General features: G+C 40.7%; 2 protein-coding genes across 7 annotated transcripts in view; one reads left to right on the forward strand and one right to left on the reverse strand.

Annotated features, from left to right (window-relative positions):
• The window catches only part of IFT25 (intraflagellar transport 25), a 28,200-nt gene extending 20,823 nt beyond the window's left edge, over window positions 1-7,377 (reverse strand). Inside the window, exons 1-2 of one of the 5 annotated variants that reach the window (XM_077891843.1) lie at window positions 6,676-6,835; window positions 376-446 (exon numbers count right to left, since the gene is read on the reverse strand). In XM_077891843.1, coding sequence (XP_077747969.1) covers window positions 376-446; window positions 6,676-6,679 — 75 coding nt within the window. In that variant the 5' untranslated portion in view covers window positions 6,680-6,835. Of the gene's footprint in view, window positions 1-375; window positions 447-6,675; window positions 6,845-6,908; window positions 7,007-7,245 lie in introns of those variants that run through there. The other 4 variants (XM_077891845.1, XM_077891846.1, XM_077891844.1 and 1 more) reach the window with 4 other exon arrangements.
• Window positions 7,378-7,444: 67 nt separating this feature from the next.
• On the forward strand, window positions 7,445-27,894 carry LRRC42 (leucine rich repeat containing 42). 2 transcript variants are annotated; one of them, XM_077891838.1, is made up of 8 exons: window positions 7,445-7,634; window positions 12,823-13,309; window positions 18,868-18,999; window positions 20,150-20,268; window positions 21,500-21,588; window positions 21,746-21,859; window positions 25,653-25,737; window positions 27,389-27,894. In XM_077891838.1, the coding sequence occupies exons 2-8, from the start codon at window positions 12,837-12,839 to the stop codon at window positions 27,661-27,663; spliced, it is 1,287 nt and encodes a 428-aa protein (XP_077747964.1). In that variant the 5' UTR covers window positions 7,445-7,634; window positions 12,823-12,836; the 3' UTR covers window positions 27,664-27,894. The 2 variants fall into 2 exon arrangements, with proteins under 2 accessions (XP_077747964.1, XP_077747965.1); XM_077891839.1 differs by lacking the exon at window positions 7,445-7,634 and adding an exon at window positions 8,391-8,607.

The following is a 27,894-nucleotide window of genomic DNA, read 5'->3' on the forward strand; positions in this document are numbered from 1 at the left end:
CCCAGCACAGGGCTAGAACCCACAACTGTGAGATCAAGAGTCAGACTTTCAACCAACTGAGCCACCCAGGCACCCCACATGACTGTTTATCCATACATTTATCAACTGAAGTAGCAAATAATATTAGTCACATGTTAAAAGATATCTTACCATCATTACTTTTTGGAGCAGAATGTAAAATAAGAGAGAAGAAAAACTTTTGCTTATTATTAAATTCTAAATCAGTCACTTGGGTCATGGATTGAAAGACATTTCTATCGTATGGTAATATTTTCAGTTTAATAAAAATATATGTAAAAACATTGTTGAACTCTAACATGGACCCCGGTAGATTAGACAAAGAAGACTAGATAAGATTCTATCAGTCACACTCACCCTTCTCCTTGATCTGGTGGTAACAGGGCACAAACCAATATATAGATGCAAAGTGACTATGAAAGCTGTATCTATAAAGAATGATAAGACAAAGAGTGTTTGGAAAAAGGAGAAAGGCTTCCAATACACTTCATATCCTGGCCTCTGGCTAACTTTAAAAAAAAATGAAACCATTTCATATAAATAATCAACATAGTACAGAGAATGTCACATATTAAACAACTATATACCCACTGCCTAGATTTAATAAATGTTAACATTTTTACTCATCACCTTCCTGGTTCAAAGGTAAGAGCTATTCTGGAGTTGATGAATATCCCTCCTTACTATGTATTTATACTTTTATCAATACATATCCATAAACAATATGTACTGCCCTTTTAAAACTTAGACGCTTCCTCAGTATATATATCCTTGCTTTTTAAATTTAATATTATATTTTCAAGTTTTATCATGTTGATACATGTAAATCTACTTTGTTCATCTTAACTGCTGTCAGGTATTTCTCCATTTCTCTAATGATGAATATTTAGGTAGTTTCCAATTTTTTGCTATTATAAGCAAATTTGAAATGTACATCTTTGTGTATGTATCCTTAGTATATAGAGGAGACAGTGTTTATGATAAAAGTCTCTTTCTTTACAGAAGTAAAATTGCAGAAACTTAGAATCAGCATATCTTCAAGTCAATAACTGATCAATTTGATCTTGAAATTTTAACAATTTACACTACCATCAGCAGTGTATAAGTGTTTCTGCTTCCTTATATTCTCACGAACTTGGTATTATTAGACATTTTGACTTTAGCTCATCTCATTGATGTGAAATGGTATCTCAATAAGGTTATAATTTGTATTTCCATGATTATTAGTGAAACTGAATACTGTTTCATAGGATTATGGGCCATTCAGTCCTCTTTTTCTGTTATTTGCTTTTCCTCATCCTTTCTTTGCTCATTTTGCTATTGGAGTGCTTTTTAAAAATTTTGTTGTCCTTTTCCTTTTGATTTATAGGAATTTTTCAAATAAAACATTCTGGATACAAATCCTTTGTTATATGTGTCACAGATATCTCCTAGTCTGTAGCTTGAGTTTTCTTTTTCTTTTTTTTGTTTGTGTTTCCCCACCCCCACACACTTTTTAAAATTACTGAACTATAAAACATACATAAAGAAGAGAACACAGGGATCCCTGGGTGGCGCAGCGGTTTAGCGCCTGTCTTTGGCCCAGGGCGCGATCCTGGAGACCCGGGATCGAATCCCACATCAGGCTCCCGGTGCATGGAGCCTGCTTCTCCCTCTGCCTCTCTCTCTCTCTCTCTCTCTCTCTCTCTCTGTGACTATCATGAATAAATAAATAAAAACTTTAAAAAAAAAAAAAAGAAGAGAACACAAATCAGAAGTATATAGAGCAATACATTTTCACAAAGTTACCATACCCAGGTAACTATTCCCAGGGTAAAGAAATGGAATATTACCAGCACTTGAGAAGTCCTCCGCATGCCCCTTCCCAGTCACTTCCCTTCCCTCCTTCCCAAGATAAGCATGGTCCTTATTTCTAACAGATTAATTTTGCCTGAAATTTATATACATAGAATCATGCAGTTTGTATTCATTTGTATCTGGTTTCTTTCATTCATCATTATGTTTTTGAGATTTAGCCTTATTGCTGTGTCATAAAGTGCAACTAAGTAAAGCTGCAACCTAGCCCCAACCCAACTCAACCCCTAATAAGATCAGAGAAAACATGCCCTAAGTGGAGCTTCCCAGGAAACTGGGCATAGGAACTGAAAAGCAAAGAAAGATTTCTGTGATCTTGGGTACTTAGCTCCCAAAGCCCTGATGGAGGAAACTGATCTCACTTCCAAATATCTGAAATCAAATGTAAACTGAAAGTATTTAAATAAAATTATAACTCAGTTTAATCCCTAGGTAGACTAAAGTGATCTGCCCCTTATCCTCCTGGCTGCAGGGCAAAGAAACTGGTGTGTCCTCTCTGGGAAAAAGCATTATTTACTTCAGTGTCTATTTTACATCCAATATACAAAATCACTTTAGCAGATCTATAGATGATCCGAGTACTGGAATTAGCAAAGATAGCTACTATAAATCTGTAGGGATTTATTGATCATATTATCAACCTGTAGAAAATATAGGCTTGTAGGGAGCCTGCTTCTCCCTCTGCCTATGTCTCTCTGTCTCTCATGAATAAATAAATAAAATATCTTAAAAAAAAAAAGAAATGGCAAGAAGATAGTTTTAAACACAAGTGCACTGATTATTCTATTAAATGTTAACAACCTAAACACTACATTATCAGACTGAATTTAAATAAACTCAACAGATACTCTTTTCAGGAAACACTGTAAATATAAGGATAGACTGAAAGTAAAAGGATAAAATAAGTCTTACTTAACATTTGATAAAGCAAATTCCTCTACTTAATTTTCAGAATTCTATGTTTTGTATCTTAATTATTAGAAAGATTTTTAAATTACAGAAAAATGGGGCACCTGGGTGGCTCAGTCGGTTAAGCATCTGCCTTCAGCTCAGGTCATGATTTCAGGCTCCCTGCTCGGTGTAGAGTCTGCTTCTCCCCCTCTCTCTGCCCATCTCCTTACTCATGTTCTATCTCTCTCAAATAAAATCTTTGGGGGAAAAAATGAACTAGAGGAAAAAAATTTCTTGAGATGTTGATTGTAATTTTGTTCCACATACAGATTAACTGGGAGAGAATATCGTGTTTATGATAATGAGTCTTCAAATACATGAACCTGGCATATCTCTTCATTTAAGACTTTTTAAAGATTTTATTTATTTATTCATGAAAAAGAGGGAGGAAGGCAGAGATAGAACCTGAGCCAAAGGCAGATGCTTAACCAACTAAGCCACCCAGGCAACCTTATTTAAGACTTCTTTTAAGCTTTGAAATGATTCTCTAGTTTTCCCCAAACATATCTTCACCTCTTTTGTTAGAGTTATTATTAGATGTCTTATGGTTTCTATTGCTATTATAAATGGGACATTTTAAAAAATAACATTATTTTTAAAAAGTCTTATTCTTTACCATACAAGGAATATTTCCAACATTTCACCATTAAATTTGATGCTCACTGAAGGTTTTGTTAGACACTGTTCATCAGGTTATAGAAATTTCCTTCTCTTTTGGTGTGTTAGGTTTTATTTTTCCATGAACAAACACTGAATTTTATCAAATACTCTTCTAACATTTACTAAGATGATCATTTAGATTTTTCTACAGGTTGATAATATGATCAATTAAATCAAGATTTTTCTATTGTTATCATATCCCCAGTTCCTAGCATAAACTCAATTTACATGGCTAAGATATATTATCATTTTCATCCATAGTTGGGTTCAGTTTGCTAACATTTTATTTAGATTTTTTACAAATACATTTCTAAGTGAGATTGGTTATAATTTTCCTTTGTTATTCAGTCCTTATCTCTTTTTTTTAAGGTTTTATTTATTTACTTACTTGAGAGAGAAAGGGCATGGCATAGGGGAGGGGCAGCACAGGGAAAGAGACAAGCAAGAGACAAGCAGACTTTAAGCTGAGCTCAAACAGACTCTAAGTTGAGCTCAAAGTGCTGAGGTGGTGGCAGAGAGGGGACAGAGGCTTGATATCACAACCCTGAGATCATGACCTGAGCAGAAATCAAGAGTTGGATGCACAATGGACTGAGCCACCAAGGCACTCCTGTATCTAGTTTTATAATCAAGACTGTACTTCCAACATAAGTTAGAGAGCTTCCCCCTTTTCTAGTTGTTGGAGCAATCTGTATAAGACAGAAGGTTATTTGATCTTGTAAGCCTGGTAAAATCTTTGTAAACAGAATTTTTTTTTAATATTTCAGATTTTTTTCAGGTTTTCCATACCACCTTGAGTCAATCTTGAAATTTATATTTTGTAGAAATATTACCTATTTCTTCTTAGTTTTTATATTTATTGGCATAAGGTTCATTTTTTACTGGAATTTTAAAATCTACTATGATAGTGTTAAAAGTCATGACTGGTCAAGAAAAAAGGCATATGTTCTAACATTTTCTATTTGTGCCTCTTAACTTTTTTCTTGCATTTAATACTATTGATACCAGAGAACTAGTGTTAGATGAACATTGTTAGTCCTTAATTTGAAGATGATAAATTCCTAGAAATACAGATTGATGAACTCAGATATTAATTCTCAACAAAGTTCTAACATTATTAAATTTCATTATTAAAATGATAGCCCTGAAAACGTAAATGAGAGTAGTTGTACAATAGAAAGCAGCACTAACATTAGTTCACAAAGGTTATACCAAACCTATACATTTCTTTTTGCTTATTTGATAGAGTTACTAACCAATTAAGAACATGTTCTGAATATTTCAACAAAGCTTTAGACAAAGCTTCTCAAGATTCCTATATGGACCAGACAGAGAAATGTGGATTGGGTGGCAGGCAGTACTTTAGGTAAATATTTCTCTCTTTGGCTATGCTCAAAGAATGATGATTAATGGGACAAAATTAACTGTGAAAAACCTCTGTCCTCTCGCCATTCAACATTTTTATGAATTAAAGATAGAAAAAGTATCATCAATTTTGCAGATGACACAAAGCTGGGCTATCAGCTAACATGCTAGATGACAGAATTAGCACATAAAAAGATGTGAGCAAACTAGAAAGATAAGATATGATGAACAATATATTTAATAACAATAAAGGCCTATACTTAAAAAGTCAATCACACAAGGATTGGTCTTGATTGGGGTGGCAGAACCAAATCTAGTCAGCCATTTGTTTTTATATGGCCTATGAGTTAAAGGATGCTTATTATCTTAAAATACTATTTAAAATTAAAATAATATTTTATGACTCATGAAGATTACATGAAACTATATGAAATCCATACTTCAGTATCCATGAATAGTTTTATTGGAACTTGGCCATGGTCAACCATTTATACATTGTTGATAGCTACTTTTACAGTGACACAGTAGTTGTGATAGAGACTATAAGGCTCAGAAAGTCTAAAATATTTATTATTTGGCCCTTTACAGAAAAAGTTTGCTGACCCTTGATCTAGATGTGTAAAACGTATACGTTTGGTTCATTATAGAGTCACACTGTAAGGCAAGAATGTACCGTATCTGCCCCCAAAGGTAAAGGAATATAATCTTAGATTATATAAACTCTTTAGAGTTAAGGAGGAACTACATCCATCAAAATTTTTATTTATTTTTTTAAGTTTTAAATTTTATTTATTTATTTATTTATTCATGAGAGAGAGAGAGAGAGAAAGAGAGAGAGATGCAGAGACACAGACAGAGGGAGAAGCAGGCTCCATGCAGGGAGCCCGACACGGGATTCAATTCTGGGTCTCCAGGATCTTGCCCCGGGTTGAAGGCGGCACTAAACCACTGAGCCACCCGGGCTGCCTCCATCAAAATTTTCAGATACCAACTAAGGACCAGGCATTGCACTTGCTAGTAACGCAAAGACAACTACAACCTAAGATAGAGACGGTGACTAACATTTAGTTTTTGCCTTCAAGCTCAGAGTCAAGGAAAATGAACATGCATGCAACTAATATTATAATGTTATGTGCTAACAGTGTGAACTACATCCAGATACTACATCATTCTGGGTTGTATAAGTAGGACACTGTCAGGTTTGATATTGTCAGGGGAAAACAAAAAGAAACCCACAGATAATGTTGCCTCCACTCCAAGGCTGCAGGTCTGCATTGTAGTCTAACGCCCCACCCTGGGATACCTTACTCCAAATAAATACACACGTATCCCCTCAAAGCCTAGATTATTAATGGGGGGTGCCCTCTTCTGCATTTTTAAGGTCCCTACCCCTGGACTTCTTCCCCGCTGCCTTATTCTGTAGTCTAACCCCAGGGCCACTTTTAGCCACCCTTTACTCTCCAGGTCACATGCCCTTTCTGGCCCTTCTTTCTGAAAACCTCGAGGGGTCAAGTCCGCAGTTCTCTTGATCCCTGCCTTGGCACTGTCCACATTACTGATGGGGGCCTTTTGTGTAAGTCAGGAAACAGCCAGGGCCCAGGGCTGGGTACCTCACTAGAAAGGCAAACCAGCTCTGACACCACCTCCTTGCCCCCGTCCCAGGTCATTCCTTTCAAGACCTCCCAGGGTCCTCAGGGCTCAGGTTTGTGGACGCCCCACCCTAAATTACATAAAAGGTATTAAGTGACCCCACATCCTACACGAACTATATGGCTCCTAACATACGGGTTACGTGGCCCTTGAGAGGTTACAGTTTGGCAGGCTTACTCATTTCGATTTGCAATTGCTTTTCCCTTTGGGGAGTGAAAACATTATTCAGGGCTCAAAAAAGTTGGTGGATTGGCACTGGCGTCTCTAGGCCCGCGGGGGAATCAGACATCCCCCGTCCCTGCCCCGCGCCGTCAGCCTGCTCACGGCGCCCTCCGCCAGCTCCCCGCCCCGCCGGCCGCACGCAGCCCCGCTCCCACCGCCCCCGCCGCCGCCGCCCCCGCCCCGCTCGCCTGCGCCTCCCGTTAGCTCCAGGCGCGCGGACGGTCCGGGCTCGGGATCTTCCTTCCGCTCCGCCCCGCGCGCCCCGCCCCCAGCCCCGCCCCCAGCCCCGCCCCCTCTCCTCGGCCTCCCAGGAGCTCCCGGGGGCGCGCACCTCCCGACTCTCCCGCAGGCCCCGCCCCGCGCGGCCCGGCCCGGCCCCGCCCCCGCCCCCGCCCCCGCCCCCGAGGCGCGCGCCCCTCCCGACTCTCAGGCCGCGCCCTGCGCTCTCCCTTACGGAGCGGGGTGAGCCGCGCGGCCCCACCCGAGGGTCTTTCCCCGGCGAGGGCCGGAGCCCGCACCGCCTACCCTCCCTGGGGCTTGCAGCACCCGGGGACCCGCCTTCGCGCCGGCACGCACGCGCAGTGCCCACCTCTCCCGGATCCGAGCCCTCGGCCCTCGGGTCTCCAGCCCAGGGCCCGGCCCCGCCTCCGGCCCGGCCCCGCCCCTCATGCCGGGTCCCGCGCACGCGCATCTCCCCAGCCCAGCCTTGCCCCCCCGCCCCCCCGCCCCTTGCCAGCCCCGCGGTCCCACGGCGCCAGGTCGACCCCAGCCCCCTCCCTCCTCCCGAGCTCTCTCGGTCCCACCCTCCCTAGCTTTGTGCCGGCGGCGCCGAGCCGCTTCCCCGTCAGCCGCGCCGCGGGAGGAGGGAGCCGCCACCGCGAAGCGGCCGCTCGCAGCCCCGGGCAGGGGCACAGGTAGGTGGCGGCCGCGGGCTGGGCCGCTCACGCAGCCCCGGGCAGCGAGTGGGGGCGGGGGCGGGGTGCGAGGGAGGGGCGGGGTGGGGGAGGGGTGGGCCGGGAGGGACGGGGTTGGGGTGTGGTTTGGGTGAGAGAGGTGAGGAGGAGGATGTAGGGTGGGGTCGGGGTGCCGCGGAGGGTAGTTGGGGGCAAGGTGGGAGCAGGGTTAGTTTGGGCGGGCTCGGGGAGGGGCATGCGTGGGAATTGAGGGAGGGAGGGAGAATTGCAGTACTGGCGAAGAGGAAAACCGAGGGGGATCTGAGAAGTGTAGGAAGGGAAGGATCCAGGCTTAGAATGGAAGGGGTGGGGTCTTGGGGGTGGAGAAGAAAAGTTGGGGCTGTGGGTTTTGAAGTTGGGCATAAGGAGGCGTGAAGGAAGGGGATTTTGAAGGTTATAGACAGAAGACAAGAGGAGAGAGAGATTGGAGTCCTAGGAGAGGGAATCCCAGAGACTAGGAAGAAGGGAAGAAGAATATTTGGTGAAGGACAGAGGAAGAGTGCCTGGGGGTGGAATCCATGGGGATGGAACAGTGTGGGGCAGGAAGGAGAAGCAGGTGGAGGTGAGATTGGGTGTTTGGGACCAGGAACCTCGTTTCAGAAGTGCCTTGGAAGGATTGGAAGGGCCTGAGGTGTGAGACGCCAGGACGGGGATGTTAAGAGTGGGAGAAGGCGGGGGGGCTGTCAGGATTTGGGATTTTATGTGGAAAAGTCTAGAGTTGGCGGGTAGAAGAACTGTTAAGAGTGTCAGGATGTAGGAGAGATTGGCATGCTCCTGGAAGGAAGTAGGGAGCTAAGTCAGGTGTGGCTCTCTGGAGCTTCGGGGGAGGAAAGGGTGTGGGTGAAAAGGCAGGTAGGAAAGTGCACACGCTGTAAGGTAAAAATAATGAGAGGAGTGGAGAATTGAATAATGATGGTGGCACAGAACAATTAAGGTAAGATCGTTAGTTAGTTATAGGTGGTTTGGAACTAATTTCCGTTCAAGTTTTTGTGTAGAAATTTTCTCAAGAATGCTGCATTTTCAAATAAACCAAGGGTGTCTGAAGCCTGGGATGAAGGCCATGGCTTGACAGATGTTTTCCTGGTGTGTGGATGTGGGTAATTTCTGCCCTGGCAGAGGGAAGAAGGGAGGCCTCAATGTAGCTCTGTCCTGGCTCTGTTCCCACCAACTCTTTCCTCAGATGTCCACTGGTTTTTATCTCCTCCCTGCCCCCACCCCTACCCCCAGCTTAAGCCAGTGAATACCAGAGGATCAAACAGGTGGGTGAGATTAATTTTTAACATCTTTTTTTAATCCCTAAGGCTGATGTCATATTTTTATTCTTGAGAGACAGCATCATGCAGTGGAAAGAGCTAGAGCTTTGGAGTAATACAGCCTTGAGATTGAATTCTGGCTCTGCCACTTACTAGCTCTGTTCCTTAAGTAAGTTACTTTACTTCTCTGAGCCTTTTTACCGGTTAAATGGCAATCTTGACCTCAAGGGATTGTTGAGGGTTACGTGAGATCACTTAATTGAGTGCTTAGCACAGTACCTGACAACTGGTATCTGCTTAATACATGGTAGTTATCGCACCCAGTATCATGATCATCGTCACCATTATTACTATGATTTACTCTTTGGGAATTGTTACTTTACCTACTAAAGTTAGGTGCTTTTTTTTCCCCCCCTTCAAATTAGAGAGCCATAGACCCAGCTCACAGTTTTAATCCTGTGGCCTCTGTCTCTGATTCCTTCCCTCCAGTCCACTTAATTGGTATGGTCCTGCTTCTTGCTTGGCAAACTGGCTTCAAGATCTAAAAAGTTGTCATGTTTAATTATCAATTATTTTATTTTGCCTCTTATTCAAAGAGGTGATAGAGAACTGAGTTTGTAATGTAGTAAGTAAGGTTATGTTTTATTCATAAGATGAAATGATACGCTTTGTGGTAACATTGGCTCCTTTGTGGTGACTGAATACTAACTAGAACATGCACTATGTAATATTTTTCTGTGCAGTTGTACGGTTTAGAGAACTGCCTCTCTGGAGACAGGCTGGGAGACCATCAGAATGCCCAGTACTCTGTTGATCCAATATAAAATATAGTTAATGCAAATCTAAGCTGGACTTTCTTGCAGATACTAATTTTAATTTTCCAGTTTGCATGGGATTTTTGCCATGGTGTAGAACAGGCCTCGTTGCTTGAGAGCCCATTTATAACCGACCACCATGTACAGCCAGGCATAAGCAAAGCTAAGTATGGAAGCTTTATGTGGAATTCTCTTGCCTTTATGGTTCTTAACCTTGAAAGGTTTAAACATTAAGTTTATTCTTAGCTCTTTTTATAGTACCTCACAAACTTTCCGGAAGCTTCTTATTGAGAGGATGCAAGATGCACAAATTTAATAGAAATCAAAGGTTACCAGGATTTCTTGAACCAAGGTTAGTTCCTCAAGTACCTTCATTGAAGAGCAGAGGAGCCTTGGGCCTTCTGGACAGATAATGTGGTTTTTTACTCTTCAGGAAATACTGGATTCTTTTTTTCATAATTTAGAAAGACAACTAGCATTTGAGTAATTTAGGAGTAAAAAATAGCCAGTACTGCCTTTTTTGAAAGCGATCCATGCAAAGAGAAGCTGCCAGGATTTGGGGCAGCCTGGGTTAGTGTCCATATTCTGGTCCCAAGACGCTTGTGCCCTCTGCTGGATGGAACCGGACCTTTCTGATTTTCACCTGAAGTGATCATTTATCCGTTTGTCCGTTTGACTCTATAAAGTTTGTGGAACACACTGTTGGGAGTGGGGGTCAGGAGAAATACAGACCCTGTTTCGTTGTCAGGGAGCTTACAGTGTGCTGATACGTTATAATATGTTCTCTTCATAGAATTTGCCTTTCTATTATTATAGTCAAGTCATTCCTTTTTTAGGGCCATAAGGGTGACTAATTTCTGATCCACAGGTAGAATAGGGCTCTGAATGTCCAAATCCAGAGATAAAGACAGAGAATCTGCTTTATCTCCTCATCAAGATTAACATCTGTGAGGTTGAAGGGGCCAGATACTTACCTCTGCTGAAAGAACAGCTTAGAATAAGTGAGGCATCTCCTTAGCAGCAGTCACTGAATACTGGCAAGAGTATGGGTTATTAGAGCTGGCACCGTGACAGGAATTTTTTTGTCTGGGTTTTAGGGTTTTTTCCCTCCCCTGGTAGTACCAGTAGCAATATTCTCCCATCATTTGCTTTGCTTCTACCACCTGCAGAAGGGTCTGGCAAGAGGGGGAGGAGTCTGCAGCTGTTGCCTAGAAGAGGAGCTGGCTCCTAGCAACAGTATCAGCAGGCCCTGCAGTTCAGAGCACTGAGTCTGTCCCTTTGAGGTCTCACCCTTCTTCTTATTCAGTTCAGCATGTATTTGTTGAGGGCTTACTCAAGACTAGGCACTGTGTTGGGCCTGAGAAAAAGATGAAAAACATAAATGCCATGCCTTCAAAGATCACAGCTCTGGGAACGTTAGCAAGTGAACATAGGACACGGTGCTAAGTGCTATATATAGAAGAGACACTGGTGCTCTGGGAAAACCAGACAGGCATGCACTGGTGCAGGGGTTAGTGAAGACTTCCCAGGAGAGGGATCGTGGTTGAGCTGAGTTTTAATGATGAATAAGGATGAGCTAGAAAGCAGAAAAGGATGGTCCAACCAAAGGGAGCAGCAGAATGGGCAAAGACCAGTGGGACAAGAGAGCACAGCCAGCTTACTTGGGTAGTATGGCATGGCTGAAGAGTAGGGCATAAGAAGCCGAGCAGGAAAGGGTGAGGTTGTCAGGCTAGTCAGGGCCCTTCTTTCTGATGTGCTTTTACACACATAATTATCCTCAGGAGAAACGTGGATTGTACTGCTGTCCACAAACAGGATCACTATTTGATCTCCAGAGACTCAGCATTTTTGATCACTGACTTGATTGTTTGCTGACACTTTTACGTGGCATCAAAACTACATCCCAGCCCTGCATTGATGCAGAAGAAGCTGAGTTAGTTCACTCTGAAAGTCAGTCTTTTAAAGATAATGGCAGCTATTTGACATATATAGAATTTTAACTCTCAGTTCTCTTTAGATCATTGTGTTGTTGCAGAAATGATAATCAGCGGCTTTCATTTAACATAGCAATCTCAGTTTCTCAGGAAAACAAATGTTTATTCCAACTAATGCCTGAGCACAAAATGTCAACCATTGCATAAATGCCTACTGTGTTTGGTGTCTTGCCTCACCTCAAAAGTGTCCTAATAGAGCCCTAAGAGATAAGATGTTTCCAAGAGGTAGAATAGCTTTTTTTTTCCCCCCAGCTCTTGTAATGGAGGTCTTTGTAGATCCAAAAAAGCCTATTGCTGGTGGTCTGTGTAAGGTTTGGCAAATTAGTAGACTTTAGTCTAACAAATATCCACCCAGGGACTGTTAAATCCCAGAGCACTATGTTATATCTCAGAGCATCCCAGAGTCTGGATGAATTAAACCTGGTCCCTCTCCTCAAGGAGCTCAAACCAGTAGAACACAGGCCCAGAAATAAATCAGTAGCAGAACACTGAATCAACAAAGTATGTGGAAGGTGCCAACGTAGCAAGGAAGTTATGTTTCTGGTCTTTGTTCTGTGTGTAAATACATTTTTTAAAACAGAAATAGTAAATTTCATGTATACTGTTTGTACATTTGTAACTTTCAAATCAATAAAAATTTTATGATTTTAATGGCTGCATAACATTCCATGGTATGGATGTATCATAATTTATTTAATAATATCCCTGCTGTTGGACATTTAGGTTGTTTCCATTTGTTTTGTGATTAATCAGCTATGCTGCCGTGACTTTCTTTGTTCTTGTAGATGACTCTCTGTGCTTCTGTAACTTCCCCAGGGTGAATTGTAGAAATGAGATTCGAGCTAGCTTTTGGAAGATAAGTAGGAGTGCACCAGATATAAAGAAAAGGGGGAAAGTAGGAGACAGCATTCCAGATAGAGGCAGCCTGCAGTGCCAGGTTCATAGGCAGCTGGGAAGCTTTGTTTCCCCACATCAACCAAAGGGCCTTCCTGGTAGGCTCGTAAAACTCTGGGCACAGCAAGATGAAGTTGCATGTTATAAATGGCATTTTAATTGGATTTGCTTCCTTTGTGCTTTCCTTTTACAGCTGGAAGCAAGGCAATGTCTTACTACCTCAACTCCGAAAACCACCTGGACCCAGGACCCATCTACGTACGAGAAAATGGTCAGCTGCACATGGTCAATCTGGCCTTGGATGGTGTCAGGAGTAGCCTGCAGAAGCCAAGGCCTTTCAGACTGTTTCCCAAAGGCTTCTCTGTGGAGCTTTGCATGAACAGGGAAGATGATACTGCGCAGAAAGAGAAGACTGATCATTTCATCTTCACATATACCCGGGAGGGGAATCTTCGGTACTCTGCTAAGTCTCTCTTCAGCCTCGTCCTGGGCTTTATCTCTGACAACGTTGATCACATTGATTCCCTTATTGGCTTTCCTGAGCAGATTGCTGAAAAGCTCTTTTCTGCAGCGGAAGCCAGACAGAAATTCACAGAGCCAGGTGCAGGGCTGAGGGCTTTACAGAAATTCACAGAAGCCTACGGAAGTCTGGTACTTTGCTCCCTGTGTTTGCGAAACAGGTGGGTGTTCTGATTAGAGTATTGAGTATTGTGTTGGATATGTTCAGTCTGTCTAGTTCTGGGGCTTTGTGGGCTTGGGAGCATTCTCCCATCAAATAGCACTACAGTTTAAAACTTCTAAATAAAAAGTGGCCGGCCATTTTGAGAAAAATCACTGTCTTTCTCCCTACCCACTGCCCCCACCAGAAAACACAGCTTTATTTTGAAACCGCTTCACCACTGCTTGATTGTCACCACTCCTCCATTCAGTAAAAAAAAATACTTGTAGTCTAGTATGAGAAAAGACAAGATACAATCTGCCAAATATCTCTTGGTGTGCTCTTGAGGATGTGAAGATTAGTAACCAGAGTTCTGGGCCGATTCCAGTTTTCAGAACTCTAGATATTGGGCATTGGATAAAAAAGTAACTTTTTTAAAAGGTGATTAAAATTTCAAGTATCCCGAAATATGGAAATTTTCAAATATGGTCTGTTCACTTTAAAAATAGAAACTGGCAGCTATTTTACCAGCAGAAGATGGGTTTATTGAAGAATAAAAGAGCACTGCAATCTGAGACAATCAAACTATTGGAAAACCACAGGCAAGCCTGGGGGAACAAAGGAGAGGCATACTTTTTTCAGGAGAAAAGAGAAGTTGGGAAGGTTGTTCCAAACTTAAAGTACATTGGAATAAACTAGGAGTTCAGAATGGGGTGGCTTTTCTTTGGTGAAGCTCTTGTCAGAGGGGAGGAGGAAAGCAGCGTTTCTTCCTTTGGCTGGGAGTCGTAGAGTAAGACTCACACATGAAAGGTCAAGTCCACGTAAGGTCAAGTCAGGCTTTTCGCTTCGGGTCCTCTGTTGACTCTGAGTGATAGGGAGTGAGAGCTCCCCTTGCTGAAAACCTGACCACTCTCATTTTAGTGAGGTTTCCCATGACTCATTTTGTTGGGTCCCAACACCAAACTCTGTTTTCTAACAGAACAAATGTTTTCTATTGTGACTTGCCTTTGCTTTTATTGATTTATTTAAAGTTTTTAGAGGCACCTGTGTGGTTTAGTTGGTTGAGTATCCTGGACTCTTGTTCTCAGCTCAGGCTCAGGTCTTGATCTCGGGGTCATGAATTGAAGCCATACTTTGTGCTCCACTTAAAAAATAAAACAGATAAAATTTTTATTTTACCATTACCTAAAATTATTTTTAAAGCATCTACTAATTTTTTAAAAAAAACCTTTAGGGGTGCCTTGGATAGCTCAGTAGATTAAACACTCAACTCTTGATCTCAGCTCAGGTATTAATCTCAGGGTTGTGAGTTCAAGCCCTGTGTTGGACTCTGTGCTGGGCATGGAGCCCACATAAAAAAACAAACAAAAACTAAAAAATGTGCCTGGAAAATAATTCAAACACAGAAAGGTATACAGTGAAACATGGCCTCCCTCCCATTTTATCTCCTATTTCTCCAGAGGCAGCTACTGTTCACAGTTTCTTTTATGTCATTCCAGTGACATCTTGTACAGGTACATGCATCTATAGCTCTCCCCTTTGTTATACAAGTGGCAGCACACTCCTTACACCATTACGCATCTTGCTTGCTTTATATATTTTGGAAATCATTTACTATCAATACCTGTAGATTTTAAAAGTAACTGTGTAGTGTGCCATTACATGAACTTTTTTGTGATTAGAAAATGTGAAAAGTTAGCTTTCTATTAAATGCACCATCAATATGACCATTAAAACAAGGCTAAAGTAGAGCATGTAAGAGGAGAAAGTCATGTCAGAAAGCATAAGGTAAATTCATATGCCTTAAGAAACAAAAAAAGGAGGGGTGCCTGGGTGGCTTGGTTGGTTAAATGTCTGACTTCAGCTCAGGTCATGATCTTGGGGTCCTGGGATAGAGCTTTGTGTCGGTCTCTGTGCTCAGTAGGGAGCCGGCTTCTCCCACTCTCTCTCTGTCGTTCCCTCTAGCTCATGCTTTCTCTTCCTCTCTCTCCAAAAAAAAAAAAAAAAAACTTTAAAAAACAAAAAAGAAGAATTCTTTATTTAATTGGCTCATAGAATTAATGGCATCACTCTGGTTCAAATATTGTACTTTAAAAAGACAAGGCATAAACATACATGTAGACGGGAGCAGAACTGTGGACTTAGGAACTGAGCAAGCACCTTCTAAAAACTCTGTCTCCATGCTGTGGTTAGTTACAGCTGAGCCTGGGGCTGTTACCAGTAGAAAAAAGAATTACCTTACCTAAATGAAAAATCCAAGCAATATTTCACTGTAGCACATATATTTAAAATATATTTTACCCCTTCTTGTTTTGTTTCAAGTTATTTATGTTCATTGTAGAAAAATTGAAACATGAAAAGTAGAATTATGATAGATGCCTTGTTTTAAAATTATTTTATAAAGGCAGTACAATTTGGGAAATATATAAAGCTGTAATTTTAAGAAATTCATAATCCCACTATTCATGATAATCATTTTCAAATATATTTATGCATTTAGGAATATACTATCTATAATCTGTATTCTGTTTTCTCCCCATCTATCGTTCTAGCTTAAGTATTTTTCATGATAGTGACAATGCTTTTTATCCATTTGTGACATCTATATACTGCCATTGGTCAGTTTGGATGAGAATAGCCCTTTCGTTCATGTTTGGTGAGCACATAAATTAGCATTTCTGGAAAGCAGCTTAGCAACATGTATCAAGAGCCTTAAAAATATCCATTCCGTTTGACTCATTAATTCCATTTATTGGGAATCTATCCTAATTTTTAATGTAATAACTCAGACATGAGAACAAATACTTTTATATAAGGTGTTCATTATGATACTATTTGTAATAGTGAAAACCTGAAAGCTGAATATCCAACAACTGGAAATAAGTCAATTATGGCACATTCATATGGTGAAATATTATATAGCTATTAATGTTCAAAGATTACTTAAAATGATGTGAAATGTTCTTATATGATACATTTAAAAGGATAAAATTGCATATACTATATGATCCAATTTTTTTAAAAAAAGGAATTTTTATATGCATTGCATATGTAGAAAAAGTCTTTCAAAATGTAGATTGTGGGATTGCAAGTCGTTTAAATTTTCTTTATAATTTTTCACATTTTCTTGATTTTTTTTCTACAGGGGATATATGTTATTTTTATGATCATGAATATAAATATAAGAAACGTTTTTAATGTAGTCTTTATTGCAAGAATCCTAAACTTTGCTGTCTTGTTCAGATACAAGATTAAGATTTTCAATTGTGGGGCTATCTGACTGGTTCAGTTGGAAGAACATGCCACTCTTGATCTCAGGGTCATGAGTTCTAGCCCCACATTAGGTGTAGAGATTACTTAAAAATCTTTTTTTAAAAATGATTTTCAATTGCGATCCCAAACTTCCCTTCTCCTTTTGAATCCCCAGAGAAAAATAGGAAGAGGACAAGAGATTTGGGTTTGCATTTACAATCCAGGGCTGATGCTATAGCAACACAAAGGGTTCAGATCAAAGAGAAGGAGATTGAAGAAATTATTAAAAATAAGTAATTGGGGAGGTTCAGGCACTCACTGTCTTAGGGTGGGTCACAAAGCTGCTTGTTAGATGGAGAGCCAGTGTCTTTGCAACTGGGTTCCAACTTATAAAAACTATTTCCTTCCTGTGTTGAAAGCCCAGTGGTTTTTATTCCAAGTGGTTACAGGAGGCAAACATGTTTTCCTTAAAATATCACCCTGTGTAATGAAGTGATTATAATAACTACCATGAAATGAGATGAGATTCTATTAGATGCCGTGTGCTTTTGGAATATTGTGTCTAGTATTCTTATCCTTAAAAGAAGTAATCAGTTGCCGCATTTTCAGTGGGAGAAATTGAGGATCAGAGAAGTTAAGTAACTTTTCACAGTCACACAAGTAATTAGGATTGTTACAATCCAAACTCAATTGTATCTGACACTAAAATATGTCCATGTACTTTCTCTTGCTTCTCCATTACACGATTCTAAACTCATTAATTGGAAGACGGGTGTTGAGCAAGACCCTAGAGCTTTGATCAGGTCCTAGATAAGCATCTAGTAGTGTCTGTCTGTTGCTTTGCATGTTGGTTTCTCAGCCTTGATTTTTGTTCTGTTAATCACATTATACATTGTTATGTCCTTCGCGGATAACCCTTGTTTCAGAATTACTAAAAATCTTTTGGTTAATTGATCAAAGGATGTGTGTTTTCCTTTCTCTGATTGCCAGTAATCCCCCAAATCCCCATTAACCCACTTCCAACTCTGATTGGAAGATAGAAAACAGCAGCTTTATTTACAGTGCAATTAAAATACGTCTGTGTAAATAAGACTCAGTTGTGTATCCAGCTGAGCTCTGTCACCAGGCTGCTTAGAGAGGGTATCAATGCCCCAGGCCATCTGTACCTAGCAGTTAGGCCAGTGACCAGCTTTCAGTACATCTTATTTTGATTGGAAATAGGAAGAAAAGAGATCTAACTTCCCTCTTGCCTTCACGTTATCCTATCTTCTTTGTCTTTGGTAATTATGATCCTATTGACAGAAAAGAGAAGTGAACACTTTTAAGTGTAACTCCACTGATTCTAGCATACCATTTTGCTGTGGAAACTTCTAGATATCCATGAGGAAAGTGGATGAAAAAGTCATTGTCTTGCCACAAGTCAGTTTTCCTGTTTTCTTAGGGTCTTCTCTTCCCTATTTCCTGTCACTCCTAATCCTTTTTCATTTTTTTCTCACTGATATCATCTGAAATAGATGAACAACTGGAAAGCAGGGTGGAGGCCCCAGCCTGGGCTGTGGAATGCCCTTTTCTTTTCCTCTCCAGAGGCCTCCCTGATGCTTCCTGATAGCAGTTTGGCAAGGTGCTCCATTGTAATTAAATTGTGCTCATAGGTTTGTCTTAACCATCTAGAGGAGACTAAGTCTTTGTAGTTTGTCATACTGCAGGAACTTTCAGAGTGAAGTTAACAGGCGCAGTGGAGTGGGCAGCCACTGAAACATGTTTGAATAGAAAAGATAAAATGTGATCTGCCAAACATCTCTTGGTATATTCTTAGGGATGTGCAGAGATTAGAACTCAGAGTTCCAGGCCGTGTTCCAGTTTTCAAGCTAGTAGATACTTGAGCATAAGATAAAAGGCAACTTTAAAAGAATGAATGATTAATTTTTTGAGTGTCCTAAAGTTTGGAAATTCTCCCATCAGGTCCCAACACCAAGGTCTGTCTGCTTTTTTTTGTTGTTGTTTTGTTTTGTTTTCTGTGTTTTTTTTTTTCAAGGTCTGTTTTCTGACAAAGATGTTTTCTCTTGTGTCTTGCCTTTGCTCATATATTTTTATTCTTAATTTTTTTTGTATATTTTTATTTAAAAGTTTTTATTCCACTGTCATGTAAAAAGACTCAAAGTATTCACTAGTTAAAAAATTCACCCTGGCTCACATAGTAGTTGGTGAAGTCTGCTTATTACATAGTTCCTTGTACTGATGGAATGTTGACTAAATCATGAAGCCACAAATGGTAATGTTTTAAAAGAAGGAAAAGAAAAGCTATTGATTGCTCTCCATGCCCCACAGATACCTGGTGATTTCAGAAAAACTTGAGGAGATTAAGTCTTTCCGGGAGCTGACCTGCCTGGATCTTTCCTGTTGCAAGCTTGGAGATGAGCATGAACTTCTAGAACATCTCACCAATGAGGCCCTGTCTAGGTATTGACCTGCCACCACTTGTAGATGGAATTTTTTTTTTTTAAAGATGACCCAGTGGGATCATCTTGAAGAATGCTAATCACTTTCCAGTCCTGTGTTTATTTGCTAATTTTTTTTCTTTTCTAAAACATTTTAAATCTCCTTTACTAGGCACAAGCAATATAGATTAAACAGTTCTTAGGAAACCAAGTCTGTTGGTTCATTTTCTAAAATAACCTTTATTTCAACATGCAATATACGAAACAGCCTGGGGTGAAAATGATTTTGCCCTTAGTTTTCCAGTCCTAGTTTATTCTAACAAAAGTCATCCTTTTGTATTTTAACTATCAATGAACTATAAATTATTTAAAAAGTAAACTATTGAAGACCGCCTCATTCTTTGCAAGAATCATAATTTAAAGAAATCACCCAGTTTATACCATTTGCAAATAGTCCAGCTGATCTCCAGTTGCTCAGTCTGGCCAGCAGAGAGGAGGCCAGATGGATTCCTTTGTGGTTTCATAAACAGCCAGAAGCATAACAGTATGACAAACTCAAGTCTAACCAGCTTCCTAGGGCCTGCTTTAGACAGTGACACCTACACACTACCCCATACAAAGGTATTTTTGTGTGAGGTTTAGTAAAGGTTCAGATGTCTTGTGTGTGGGACAGTGGAGCAAATTAATACCCTAAAATTTCAGGTTAGCTGGATGGATTGGGTGATGGGTGTACCTAAAAACCAGTCTGAAAATCTAGATTTATAAAGCTAGGTTAAAATTAGAGGATTGTTTGCTTTGCAAAAAGAATTCTCCTAGGAGTTCTTTAGTAGACTTTCCTGACCTATTTAGAGTGTTTTTGGTTTTCAAATAGGATTTTTCATGAATGTAGCTTCTGTGTTAAACAAGATATATTTATCCCCTTAATGAAGTCTCTGTTTACCTCATTTGACCATATAGCCTTAGTGCCCTCTGCCATCGGAGATTAGTACTACATGACACTTCCATCCCTAACTTAACCCTCAACTAGTAAATAGCACCAAAAGGTTTATAATTCCATTAAATGCATTGGGTATGAGATAACAGGATGTATTTTTAGATGAAATTTATGAAAGCATGTTCTTGTGCATAGACTTTCTCAAAATCTGATTTATCTATGGACTTTGTTTCCCTAGCGTAACTCAGCTCCACCTGAAGGATAATTGTTTATCTGATGCTGGGGTACGGAAAATGACAGCACCAGTTCGAGTGATGAAAAGAGGCCTTGAAAATCTAACATTATTAGACTTATCTTGTAAGTTTTATTAGAAATATAGTTCTTAATGTTGGAAGAATGGTTTTAGAAATCACCTAGTTCTTCCCCCATCATTTTAGAGGTGATAAGATTAAAGGTGGTAACTTTCCTAGATGCCACAGCAAGTTAGTGGCAGAGCAAGAATAAAGCCAGAGGGTCTTGACTCCTGGCCAGGTACCTTTCCTGGTTTGCTGCCCCCTCTTTAGGGTAGGAAAAGCCTTTCCAGATTCATCTGGACCACTCTGTGCAGACAGGGCAGCCTTTCATCCTTCTCATGGCATATATAAAAGACATATGGCTCACCTTTACTTACCTTGAGTTGCTGATACATAGTGTCTGTCAGCTAGGTCTTTTAATCAATACTTGCTTGATGAAAATCTTGATGAATTCACAGTTGTGATAACTTACTCAGGATTAACCAGATGTGACTTTAGTGGTAAAAAGTTGATAGAGATCATTTACAATTTAACTGAGTGTCCATTCAATATATGGCAGGATGGTATGGTGTCAAAAGAATGAAAGGAACAGGGGTTTAAGGTCAAAGGACACTCCTTGTTCTACATTTTTTAATAGCTGTGTACCCTGAGTAAGTTATTTAGCCTCTCTGAGCCTCGACTTCTGTAAAACGAAGACCGTAGTGAATGTCCAACCTCCCTCCCAGAAAAGTGTATTTATTCAGCAAATATTTTTTGAGCATCTGGAATGTGCTGGGTATTGTACTCATGGCTTTGAGGACTCAGTGCTAAATGTAATACTCTGATTTGAAAAGGTAATATGTAAGAAAGATTTCTGAAGACAGTGCAAATTAGTAAGAGTAGTAACAGTCTCTGTGTCTAAAAACCTTTGAAAGTCTTTTAAAAATCTTTTTACTTTGGAGGTGAAATAGCCACACACAAAGTGCGATAAACCATAAACATGTTTATAGATGCTGTTTTTATAGGGCTCCAGATTAAACCCTTTGGGTTAACTTCCTGGTTCATTTATTTTTCTGCTAATCCCCACCTCCTAGAAAGTTAGAGCTATAAAGGATCTTAAGGGTCATTTGGTGTGGCTGTTCCCATATTACAGACAGGATGAAGATAAGTAAGATCTTTGTATCGTTTTCTCTGAAAAGTTTGCTCACTCGGTACTTTATATTTTATCATTGTTTGGCCTTTTTCTGAGCTTATTGTTGGACTTTAGCAGTAGCTCTACTGTATACTGTTATATAGCCTATGTTTTTGACATCTAGGTAACCCTGAGATCACAGATGCGGGAATTGGATACCTCTTCTCTTTTAGAAAACTAAACTGCTTAGATATTTCTGGGACAGGGCTCAAGGTAAGACATTTGCTTGTTTCCCAGACTTATAATTAGATATTTTTTGCTCCTGCTAATTGGTATTTAGAAAAGACTGGTGTTTGTGATGGTATTTATTTCCCACTGAAAGCAAGCAAGAATTGACCAGGTGTGTGCTTTCTTGTTCTTTCCCTCGTAGGACATCAAAGCCGTCAAACACAAGCTCCAGACCCACATAGGCCTTGTCCACTCCAAAGTGCCTTTAAAGGAATTTGATCACAGTAACTGTAAGACAGAGGGCTGGGCTGACCAGGTACTGCAGATTTTTCTCTCTCACAGTGTATATAGCTTTTCATTTTAAGTCCAAGTGCCTTAATCAACACCTTGAACAAACGTTAATTTTCTAGGTAGTCTGGCTAAATTATCATCTTCACATCAGATCAGAGACAGTAATGGCCTATACCTGACCCAACTACTTAAGGCAAAGTGTTAGATGTCAGTCCTTAGAGATCATGCTCTGGTCACTATATTGTGGCTCATCCATATTTGCCCTAGGAGAAAATGCCGTCGAGAAAATGCCATCTTGAAAACGACTCAGAAAATAAGTGAATTCTGGCCTGCTATGCAAAAAAGCAGTATGTCCAGCTGCAAGAGGACACATTCTCTTAGCAGCATTAGATGCTGAAAAAAAAAAGTCACACCGATAAGGGTTCAAATCTCACTCTTTCCCTTAGTGTGGGCAAATTTCTTACCTTGTAGAGCTTTGGTGAGGAAATGTCCTTTTTTGTCCTCTCACTGAGTGAACCCTCCCATTTTCAGCTTCTTGGCTGACTTTCCTTTGCTTTGGTCTTATCTTCTTGGTGGTCTTCCTCAACTTAGTATAGACCTAAGTAGGAAATTAGAAGGTAAGCAGGTAGTAGGGCACCAGTAAATTGCAGTTTGCCTATGGCTGGTGCCCTTCTTCTTGAGATACTGTTTCTTGGTAGAGGCCTCGAGGACCCACCTGTTTTGTTCTGGATTCTTCCTTGGCTCCACTATAATGCATGATGGTGGACCTATCCAAGTGCCTAATTGTATCATCTTCCTGTAAGTAATCAAGAAGGGGTGAGTCAGTATTTCAGGAGCACTTTTGTGTTTGTACATAAGATACATGCTGAAATCGTTATAACAGTTTGTAGCTGTGGATGAATCTTAAACATATATCCAGTGGACTTGGGGCAGGTGTGGGATGATCATGCAAAGGCTTGATGAAGTTTGGTAGCAGGGGATGAGGGGATGAGCGTAGGCTGTGGAGTCAAGGAGACATGGGTTTGGGATCCTGGCTGCACAACACAATAGCTTTATGACTTAAGACAACTTTGAGTTGCAATTTCTTCATCCATATAAAGAAACCAGGATTTCTTACAGAGCTTGGTAAGGTTGAAGTAAAATACCTAGCAACCTGGCTTGAAAGCACAGATTATACCATAGAGATACTGTGGGTGTGGTTCCAGACTGCCCCAAAGAAGCAAATATTGTGGGGTGCCTGGGTTGCTCAGACTCTTGATTTTGGCTCAGGTTATGATTTCAGGGTTGTGGGATTGAGCCCCGTATTGGGCTCCATGCTCAGCAGGGATTCTACTTGAGATTCTTTTCTCTCCCTCTGCCTCTCCCCACCACGCCCTCTCTCTCAAATAAATAAACCTTTTTAAAAGCACAAGTATTGCGATAAAGCAAATCAGATTATTTTTTTGGTTTCCCAGTACATATAGAATTTATACTGTAGTCTGTTAAGTGTGTAATAGCATTATGTCTAAAAAATAATGTACTCAATGTTAATTTGAAATATTTTATTGTTAAAAAAATATTAGCCATCTGGGGATCCCTGGGTGACTCAGCGACTTAGCACTTTCCTTTGGCCCAGGGCGTGATCCTGGAGTCCTGGGATTGAGTCCCACATCAGGCTCCCTGCATGGAGCCTGCTTCTCCCTCTCCCTGTGTCTCTGGCTCGTGCCCTCTCTCTCTCTCTCCCTCTCCCCCCTCCCCCTCTCTCCCCCCTCTCTCCGTGTCTCTCATGAATAGATAAATAAAATCTTAAAAAAAAAAAAGTTAGTCATCACTTGAGCTTTCAGCAAATTTATGAAAAAATTTGGAATGTCACAAGCATTATCAAAATGTGACACCGAGACATGCAGTGAGCAAATGCTATTAGAAAAATGGTGCCAATAGACTCGTCTTTATGCAGGGTTGCCACAGACCTTCCATTCATAAAAAACATGGTATCTGCTAAACATAATAAAGCAAAGCTCAGAGGCATGATGGGGCTCCTTCACACATGGAGCTTCGTCCCATGCATGTGAGTGGGCCCCGGGGCGCAACCATAGCATTTGGGCCATCTCTTGCTGACCCCCTATTGAAATGTCTTGGGGCTCACTCTAGGCTCCTGCTGTGCTCTTTGCAGGTGACACAGACCAATGAGGCCAGATAACACGAGTCCCCTTACTTTCCTCCCTGTCTCACAATATCTCCCTTTTCTTCATATTCTGCTTCCCTCCTGTCCCAGGGGTCAAGTGTGCCATTTCATTCCAGGGTTGAGCATTTGAATATTTTTCAGTCCCAGTCCCTGAGTTCCTCAGCTTTCGCTGGGATATTCCACTTATAATGATTTCCCTCTCCTCCCCACCCTTTGGTGTTCAGTCTCATGCTGTGTTGGCTGCTTTCTTTACATGCATAAATATACCTTACACTTTCTTGAATGTGGTCTTCACCCCCAGTGCAGCTGTGACATGGTTCCTGTGACCTTGTCCACCTCCTCGCTGCCCACTCAGTTCTTAATCCCTTGTGCTCTAGGTCTGGCCTTCCCTGCCTCGCAGCAGGCATTTTCTTGGACGTGGCATCTGACCCCGTTCTCCACCTTCCTGGCCTTTCGCCTTATTCCACTCTTACTTCTCCTGCCAGCTCTGGCTGATTCCTCACTGCCTTCTTTCACTGTCCTGGTGATCTCCAGTGTCCCTGCAGGGAAGATTGTACCTTCTCTGACACAGATCCATTCCTAAATACTGTCTGTAAATCGCTGCCAGGCACCCCAGGTTCAGCATGTCCAGAACCAAGCTCATTTTCTTCTTCCCTGTATCCAGGCAGGTCTTGCAATTGACATACATATTTCTGTTAGCGAAGTACTATTTCCATATTGCCCACTGAATCACCAGGTTTGGTTTATCCTGGTGTTCTCTTCAATCTGACCCATTCCCCATAACTAGAGAAGTTTTGTAGAAGGGATGACATCTAGTATTTCCTGGGGCTTTCTGTGTGCCAGACACAGCCACACCCCTCATTTAATCCTCACAGCAGCCTGAGGGTATTAGAATAGTATTATTAATATTAATTTACAGATGAAGAAATTGAGCCCCCCAAAATAAATCACTTGCCAAGGGTACCCTGGCTAGAGGTGGTGTTGCTAAGTCTGGAACTATATTCTTAACATTCTGTGTTGTCCTATCTCTGTGTCCTGAAGTGTTTTCCTTGACTTTATGATCATTTTATTGCATCCTATAATGAGAAATATTAAAAGTTCTTGTTACTTGCAGTATATGTAAAATAATCACTTTATGTATAGTTTATACTCAGCCAGATTTCCAAAAGAATTTTTAGTAGCTTATAATAAATATACATCTGTAACAGTTTTGAAAAATGGAAACTGATCATGAAATGTAAGAATATGGGAATGTGGGAATTTTATACACATACAAGTTTGAATTATATTTGGTATATTTTAAGGCATGAAAGTGAGTCTAATCTGTGAAAAATATTTTGACTAAGGTTTTACATTTTTTTATTTAAGGATATGCACTTTTTTCTAGCTTGCAATAGAGATGAAGATAGACAGGGAATCAGCTTTATAGATTTTTCCCGAGTCATGCAAATACGTATATCTAGCATGTTTGTATTCTGATCAACTCCTGCATTAAAACAGAAAATCTAGGCTTGACTTGGTTACTCTTTCACCTATCAACTGAAGATTACCACAGGATTTGTGTTTGTGGAAAGGGAGCTAGGGGGAACAGGAAAGCTTGAGATTAAAAGCTCGAGATTTTGTTCAGATTAAAATCTTTTCAAATACATTTTAGATTGTTCTGCAGTGGGAGCGTGTGACTTCAGAAGCTGTGAAGCCACAAGAATCTGGGGAGCCTCGAACAGCAGCTCAGCACTTCTGTGAGAAATTCTTTTTTCTTTGGAATTTTTGCTGTTAGGTTATTTGCACCCGTAAAGCAGTTGGTACCCCGTAATGGGTATCAGCCCATTTTCACTCAGTGGGAAAAGTAATTATGATAGTATTGACTTACATAGATCATCAAGACTTGTATTCTCTTGACATACTACAGTGTAAGTTCACACTTAGCTTTGAGCACCACCACCAGGAAAATAGCTCATTAAATGTATGTATGTATGTATGTATGTATGTATATTCCCTCTTGTTCCAAAAAGGATTTGCCATGGCACAAAAGTAGAGAGAGTACAGAACATTAAAAAAGGAATTAAGACTAGCCAAAAGATAGAAGCATCCCAGGTGTCCATCAAAAAATGAGTGAATGGGGTGCCTGGCTGGCTCGGTCAGTGGAGTGTGCCACTCTTAATCTTGAGGTTGTGAGTGTGAGTCCCATGTTGGATGTAGAGATTAGATAGAAATAAAATATTCACAAAGAGGGGGTGATAAAAGGATAAACAACATATAGTATTTCAATACAATGGAATATTATTCAGCCTTAAGAAGGAAGAAAGTTTTGACATATATTATAACATGGATGAAATTTGAAGAAATTATGCTAAGTGAAATAAGCCAGTCAAAAAGAAACATGTTGAGGGATTCTTCTTATAGGAGCTTCCTAAAATAGTCAACTTTATAGAGAAAGACCGCCTGGGTGGCTCAGCGGTTTAGCGCTGCCTTCGGCCAGGGCCTGATCCTGGAGACCCAGGATTGAGTCCCACGTTGGGCTCCCTGCATGGAGTCTGCCTCTCTCTCTCTCTCTCTCTTTCTCTCATGAATAAATAAAATCTTAAAAAAAGAAAAAAGAAAATAGAGTAGTGGGTATCAGAGCCTGGGGAGAGGAGAAGGGAGTTCCTGATGAACAGTTACAGTGTTTCCATTTTGCATCATGGAAAAGTTCTGGAGAGAGATGGTGGTGATGTTTGCCCAAGGATGTGGATGAACGCAGTACCTCAGGACTCTACACTTAAAAATGATGAAAGTGGTAAATTTATGTTATTTTACTATAATTTTTTTAAAGGAGTTAAGTGATAAAGTCAAAATGAAGGAAAAATAAAGGTAACAAAATTAGAATTCACGGCATACCACAACTGTAGAATAAAGTGGTATCATTTGCTAAGAGTTGTGCCCTAAAATTTGGCTCTTGTTTAGAAGCAAAGTCATGATTTTGAATAATAAGAGGTAACCTTTTCTGAGCTTTTATTATGTGGTAAACATTGTGCTGAACACTTTATATGTTACCTTATTTATCTTCACATCATGCTTATGAATTTGGTTTTATATCCTTACGAAGATGAGAAAACAATCTCAGAGAAGTTACTTGCCCGAGTAACTGGATAAGTAGGCTTATCCAGGAAGTTGCAGATCTGGGATTTGAATCCAAATCTGTCAGACTCCCATGTGGGTATGTTCCTTCAGCCTATGCTAGTGCACATGCCACTGTTACTTGCTAGGCTGTTCAGAAGAGAATAAACTTAATCCAAGCCTCTCTTTGTTTGGGCCTTTGTCGTTTTCCTTGGATCCTCTTTCTGGACTTGAGCAGGCGTTCGCACACCAGTGTAATCAACTCATGGCCACTCCCTTCTGTCACTCTTACAGATGGCAAGCGGGCTCGAACAGAAGCCCCCGTGAAGTGTCCACTGGCAGACACCCACGTGAACTCTTCTGAGAAACTCCAGTTCTATAAAGAGAAAGCCCCAGACTGCCATGGACCATTGTTAAAGTGTGAAGTTGTCTCAAGCCAGGAGTCAAAGAAGAGCAAGAAGAGAGCTTTTGAAGAGCCAGAGAAGGAACAGAGCAATGCTTCGCAGTCTTCAAAGCAGAAATATGTATGTCTTGCTGTGGAAGACTGGGACTTGTTAAATTCCTACTGATTGGTAGATAGGAGTTGACCTCTTTCCCCCTGACTCTGATCTGATGTATGAGGAAAAGGGGCTGATGGTGTTTTCCTTTTTGTTTAACTTTACCTATGGCATTAGCATAGCAAGCGGATATTTCTACTTTTGTGGTGGGGGAGGGGAATGCTATGGAAGTATGTAATAATTTCTAATGTATATTTTCAATACATAGTAATTTTTTCAAATAAACGTTTTTGCTGTCCTTAA

Source organism: Canis aureus, chromosome 3 (assembly GCF_053574225.1).
Source record: "Canis aureus isolate CA01 chromosome 3, VMU_Caureus_v.1.0, whole genome shotgun sequence".
Taxonomy (NCBI): Eukaryota; Metazoa; Chordata; class Mammalia; order Carnivora; family Canidae; genus Canis; species Canis aureus.